At 45.1% G+C, this 6,540-nt stretch overlaps 1 protein-coding gene across 1 annotated transcript; it reads left to right on the top strand.

Annotated features, from left to right (window-relative positions):
* Window positions 1-3,634: 3,634 nt before the first annotated feature.
* id3 (inhibitor of DNA binding 3) lies at window positions 3,635-6,253 on the top strand. The gene is made up of 3 exons (XM_080536952.1): window positions 3,635-4,070; window positions 4,689-4,765; window positions 5,422-6,253. Exons 1-2 carry the CDS (start codon window positions 3,753-3,755, stop codon window positions 4,740-4,742), a joined length of 372 nt encoding a protein of 123 aa, XP_080393078.1. The 5' UTR covers window positions 3,635-3,752; the 3' UTR covers window positions 4,743-4,765; window positions 5,422-6,253.
* The last annotated feature ends 287 nt before the right edge of the window (window positions 6,254-6,540 follow it).

Genomic DNA, 6,540 nt, shown 5'->3' with positions numbered 1-6,540 from the left:
ACTCTCTCTGTTCTACTCAAAGCCGTATTTGACTCATTTCCGCTGCCTAAAAACCAGACCCAAACTAAACTGCTTCTAACATTAGAAACATGACGATCAGATCATCATTCAGAATAACATACCACACATGAAGTAATCATTAGTCTAATTAATAATCTAATGAAAGCAGAATTTGTATAGAATATTGTGCATTATATTCTAAAATTTGAATTTGATTCTAAATGATGTTCAACATTCTAACCAAGCGGTTATTGCCTTGGGCGATGGGTTTACCAGTAATGTAAATTAAGAAATATCTGATGAACATGGTTACTATCATGTGACAGCTTGTGATATACAGACATTAATAGAACCATTTACAAAGACAATGTAGGCCTACAGTAGGCTATTCATTATATGTGATATGATTATTAAAAAATGATTTGTGTCTTTTTGGAAACGTCTTCCAACTAGGGCAGTCATGGGAACTGGAATCAACTGACAGGGATATCATATAATAATATTGAATATAATAGATAATAATAGATAACTGTATTTATTCAGCAGGACTACACAAAGAGAGCATTGGAATCTGAACCCATCAGAGCTGAAAACGAGACTGAAGGATCTCTGATGAAAGACAGAAAAAGGGGGAGGAGATGAGATGAGGACACCGACTGGATGACAAAGTAGATAAGAAAGACTTAAGTTTCACTCTGTTTCTTCTCACTAAATTACCCTGAGAGGGAAAAGACCCTCTTCTGTACACAATGGCTGCCCCTCCAGACACAGCCTGGACGCGGGTCCGCTGACCCTGGACTTCAACAGAGGAGAAACGGAGCCGGATTAACAGAGAGAACTGCCTTGAAAGGGTTTCTTTCGGTGTAGGCGACTAAGGGGGAGGCGACAAGGGTTAAGAGGGGGGCTGGGGGGGGAGGGGGGGGGCTAATTATGCATGGCGATTGTTGATAGCTTGATTGTCTGCGTCCAGCTGCACGGAGGACCGGGGGAGAGGAGAGGGCGGGGCCGCAGAGCGAGGCAGACTCGCTGACGCCAGTCTCCAAACTCTCCCATCCGCTCAAAGAGAGACTCGATTGTGCGCGAGCCTTTCCGACGGCACCTGATCCCCGCGCAGGCGCACCGGCGTCAACACGGACTCCGAGTTCTGGAATCCGCAAATAGCCAATAAAAACAGGGGTACCCCGCGAGCTGCGTGACGCCGTTCAGAGCGTCCAGAAAACGTAACAAAGAAGTTGGTTTATAAATTAATTAGTCAACTGATTCATTTAGTACTTCAGAGTTGTGTAATTGCTTATAAATAGTCAACACTGTTTGTCCCCTCGTCATTCATATTATTATTGGATAGCCCCCCTTGCCGTATTTGCCATCAGGTTATTTTATGTATTTCATTTGGATAAAGTAATATTTTGTTTAAGGCCTATATTGAATAATAGCCCGTGTTGTTGCTTGCTCAGCGGATATAAAAAGTTATTTTCCCACCAGACCAGGGATTTTAGGACAATATTTGTCCACCCTCCTCCCCCTGACATATTTAAGATAGATATTTGGGGTCAAAGTCCTGTTTAGACAACCAGTTACGTTTACAAAATGTATTCTAAAATAGCAGTGGACTAAACTCCGGTCTCACGATACAACATGAGTGGTTTGCTCTTGAGTGACTTGTAGTCATTAGGGGTCAGTGGGGAGGGGAGGGGGGGGGTCTTATTGCCAAGCGGAAGGCGGTGGGTAGCACTGACATGAACATCTGTCTAACCACTGCAGAGGGCTGGGACTCATACACACATAGCTATCTTACCAAACAGAAAATACTAACTTCTATATTAGAATAACCCCTCAGAATTAACCACAAAACGTCCCTACAGCAAAGCATTGTACAGTATAGGCTTACCTTAAATCATGACATTTCACATGTATTGTCTTGTGTCAGATTACACATGACATGAGCCAACCCTGTATTGATTGTTAAAGCACTATGGAAAGTTAAGAACAACCAAAGAGATAGTTGTATATTGTGGAGAAACAAATGGCTTACAGACAGACAGACAGACAGACAGACAGTTTGTTATTATTATAACATTGCATTGCAAATTGATATTGATATTGTTGATTGTTGTTGAGGAGTTGATTACCCTAAAAGCATGTCATTACATGGTATTCTGTATATGGTGTAGTAGATGACCGTTAAAATGTGTAGATGACCGTTCAAATGCGTTAAATGTTAATATGATTTGATTTGAGAGGAGGGAGGTTGCGCGCTGACAGGCCCAGGGAGCGCGCAGAGCAGGAGGTTCAGTGTTGCCGTCGCGCCAGAGGAGACGCGGGGGCGCGCTGGAGCGTCGGGGCCGCGCTGGGGCGTCGGGGCCGCGCTGAGCGGGTGAATGGATGACGTCGGGAGCCTGGCGCCAGGCTGTCTGGGACTGGCGCGTTAGATCAACACAGCTGGGGTGGAATAGGACACACAGCTGGCGCGACGCTGCATTCCTCCACAAAACAGGATTGTGAGAAAAGGGAAAATAAGAGCCAAATAGGAACGGAGGGGACACGCTTTGATGTCAACTCAAAATGCAGGGGTTAAAAAAGAGAAAAGAGAACAATCTGTATTCATTTTGAAAGTGTTTTGGGGAAAAGTTCCTGTGAGAATTGTGTACATTCGACGTGAGAGAGAGATCGTCTCGTCTGTCGTTTCTTACTGCAATTTAAAAGGCATATTGTCTATTTTGCTTTAGTTTTTTTTATTGTTGACATTATTACTTATATTTATATCTCTGATATATTATCCCATCAGTGAAATAAGGAAATCTCTTTAGAGGATGGCAAGGCTGATAATTCCCAACAAGTGTGCTTATAAAATGACATGACAATACTAAAACGTTCAAAACTGCCGTGTTATTCATGACAAACCTTGAACCTTGAAGCCCCCAGCCAGATACGCTACATACACAAACAAAACACTGTAAACATCTATATGGATTAATTGCTTTTCTTATTTCCAATAAAAACGATTCTTATCTTGTTCAAGATGTGTGTGTGTGTGTGTGTGTGTGTGTGTGTGTGTGTGTGTGTGTGTGTGTGTGTGTGTGTGTGTGTGTGTGTGTGTGTGTGTGTGTGTGTGTGTCTGAGGAGCATGTGATCCAGAGGTAAGAGTCATGGCTGACCTGACGCCAGGGTGTCTGGTGGGAGCTAAGCCCACCGTCAGGGCTAATGTGTGCCTCTAACACCCTCCTAAGAGCATCATTTGTCTTGGTCAGCCAGTGTGTTTGTCTCCTAATCAACCATACAGCAACATGATCGTCTAATCCAATGACCATCTTCGTGCAGACTATATCCCATTCAATACAATTGTACTTGAAATTAGGTGTCTAATTGCTTGACAATCACCTCCAGGCATCACAGTAGGACTTCCTCATTCCATCTGACCCCCCCTTACACCCCCCCCCCCCCCCCCCCCCCCCGCGCCCCACCCGTAGGTGACATCTGGACAGCCAATAAGAAACGACAAGCACCAGGAAATCTCCACACTGGCCAATCAGCGCACGGAGGTTTATTTATTCGTGAAAAGGGGGGCGTCACCTTGCAGGCTAGACGTATAAAGCGGTCGTTAGACCTGCTTGGAGCGCTGTAGCTGGTTTATTGACAGAGGAACGCAGAGGAACCACCTTATTATCACAACTAAAAAAAACAATCACCCCACAGAACTCGGGACTCTAGATCTCAAGCTGAAGAACTCGATTAATAAACCCGCGATTCAAAACATGAAGGCGATCAGTCCCGTGCGGTCCGTGAGGAGCTGTTACGAAGCCGTGTGCTGCATCTCGGAGCAGTCCCTGTCCATCACCCGGAGTAGTAAGGCGTCTCTGATGATGGACGAGCCCATGGTGGCGCTGTGCGACATGAACGACTGTTACTCCAAGCTGAAGGAGCTGGTGCCCAGCATCCCGCAGAACAAGTCCGTCAGCCAGGTGGAGATCCTGCAGCACGTCATCGACTACATCTTCGACCTGCAGATCGCGCTGGAAGACGAGGCGACCACCACCACGACCACCGCGCCGGAGAGGGTCCTGTCACTAAAGGTCAGCATGGTGTTTCAGTGCATCCATCTCTCTCTCCCCCCCCCTCTCTCTCTCAATTCAAAGTGCTTTATTGGCCAAGTCGAAACAATCGTTCACATTGCCAAAGCAAGTGAAACCAAAATCTTTCTCCATCTCATCATCGGACTTTGTATGTTTATTATGTTATGCTGAAATGATTGCTTGTGTGTTGATATATGCAGTTATGTGTTTCGTTGTTGTAACGTGGAATAGGCTACTACACACTCACTCACATGACAGATAAGGCCAGTCTTTTCTCAGTGGAATGCCATATGAGTAACGTTGATTGTTCAGTTTACAGTGGAGACATTGTAGTAAATGTTGTGTGATGGATGGTGGGAATGCAATCCATGCCTTATCTGTAATCAGCTACCCCCCCCCGTCACACTGTTTCTATAACTACTAGCCTGTCTGTCTGTATCTGTATCAGTTCCACTCTTTCTATAACTACTGGTCAGTCTGTATCAGCTACACTGTTACATGGTTTCTATAACTAACTACTAGACTGTCAATGGAACTTCAAAGTATAGACTTGGCTTATCATGTTTTTAGTGTTATGCCAGTATCTAATGGTTTGTTCCTTTCTTGTTTCTGATAAAGGCGGCAGACCTTGCACGCAACTTCTCCAAAGAGGATGGACGGTTGTGCCACTAGAGGAGATAAGCCTGTCAGATACGGTATGTATTCATCTCTTCGACACAAGTGTGGTTCTCGATACCCAAACTGTCATGTAGAAATTAGAAAACGATGCAGAATCCCTTGTGTGGATGATATGCACATGCAAAGAGCTGTCTCAAAGAAAGTTTACAACTGCAGCATGCACACTTCAACTACACCTCCAGTCTAGAGTTGTACTCTTTTTTCAGGAGATTATAAACTGTCAGTATAAAGATGATTATAACCTGTCAGTATAAACAATTATTATAATCTGTCAGTATAATGATGATTATAATCTGTCAGTATAAAAAAATAAAAATAAATCTGTCAGTATAAAGCAACATCAATCGCTGTAGATGGTTTTGTATGGGGGGGACATTGATATGCAGAGAGAGTATAGCTAGCCTCCCCTGCTCTCTCCCTCTCCCTCACCTCCCACCCTGCTCTCTCCCTCCCTCCCTCACCCCCCACCCTGTCCCCCACCCCCATCTCCACGGCTGCCAATTAGGCCGGCCAGTGAATGCGGAGTGGATTCATAGCTATCAGCCTGAGGTTAACGCTAGTTCCACAGTCGGCGCCACTCTGTCTGCCCTCCCCTCTGCAGGGCGGGGGGGGAGGAGGGAGGGAGCGTGAGAGAGAGATCTGACTTCATTTTTCTTCCTTTCTCTCTATGCAGGTGCAGGGAAACATATGTCTCCACTTCACTCCGGGCAAGAGGACGCAAGGGGCAGAAGAAGAAGGGGTGGGAGAGGTATTTGGAGTGGGGGAATGAACAGAGGAAAGAAAGAAAGAGGACTCCCTTTTTTTGTTTGGTGGGGGGGGGGGATGGAAGATCAACCATGTGTGTGTTCTCTCTCTCTCTCTCTCTCTCTCTCTCTCTGTCTCTCTGTCCTCCAAGTCTGCACTCCCTCAGACTTGTCAACAACACACCAAAGCTGAACAGATTTGAAAGGACTCTCTTTCTCTTTCCCTATGAGTGCATTGATTGAATTGACCCATCAAGTGTTGTTGTTATAGTTGTTTCTCGCTCTGTCTTAACATTCCAATCCAAACTTTTTTGGGGGGTGGGGGGGTTTGCGGGACACTGAACTTCCCAACATTTAGTTCCACACCCCTTCCTTCCTGTCTGCCTGACCAGTCTCACACCACCGGGTCACGTAATACACCCCAGGTTTAGTTTCTCCATCGGTTACCTAACGGGCCAGAGACTGTAGCGATTAGGTCAAGATGTGTGCATATCTAATTAGGGTGCGTGAGTGTGTGTGTGTGTGTGTGAGTGCGTGTGTCATGAGGGAGATGTTGGGTTAGAATGTGGTGTGGGACAGGGGGGGGGGGATCCCTGGTTGTCATAATCAGAACTCTATACTAGAGTTGATTGTAAATGTTTGTAGGGATTGTGTTATTTCTACCGACAATGTCGAAAATTGCTGAGTTTTATAAACTTTTTATACAGTTGTGCTTTGTATAATGTACGTTCTTATGTAATAAAATGGAAAAAATGTTAACGGTCTTGGTCTTGTGTGTGAATCAACTCGTTTCGTCACATGGAAAGTCAACTTTTGTGTATTTTTCTTCTTCTTCGAGAGAGAGAGAGATCGTCGCTGATGACGATCCTCTAAATACTTTCTCAGGGCAGGATGTATTCAATAGAAACCTGAGGTGTTGTGGTAGCAAATCAAATGATGGGAGTTTCCTGTAGCTGTCTCTATTTTTCCATGAACAGAAGCTAGAATGTAGCACGCTCTAGATGGCGGAGATAAGCCTACGCTATGTTGCCACCTGGCAGAAGCACGTG

The sequence above is a fragment of the Nansenia antarctica genome (assembly GCF_963989245.1).
Source record: "Nansenia antarctica genome assembly, chromosome: 1".
NCBI classification, from domain to species: domain Eukaryota; kingdom Metazoa; phylum Chordata; class Actinopteri; order Argentiniformes; family Microstomatidae; genus Nansenia; species Nansenia antarctica.
The sequence above is the reverse complement of the archived record's forward strand: the minus strand, read 5'-3'. Positions and strand labels throughout refer to the sequence as shown.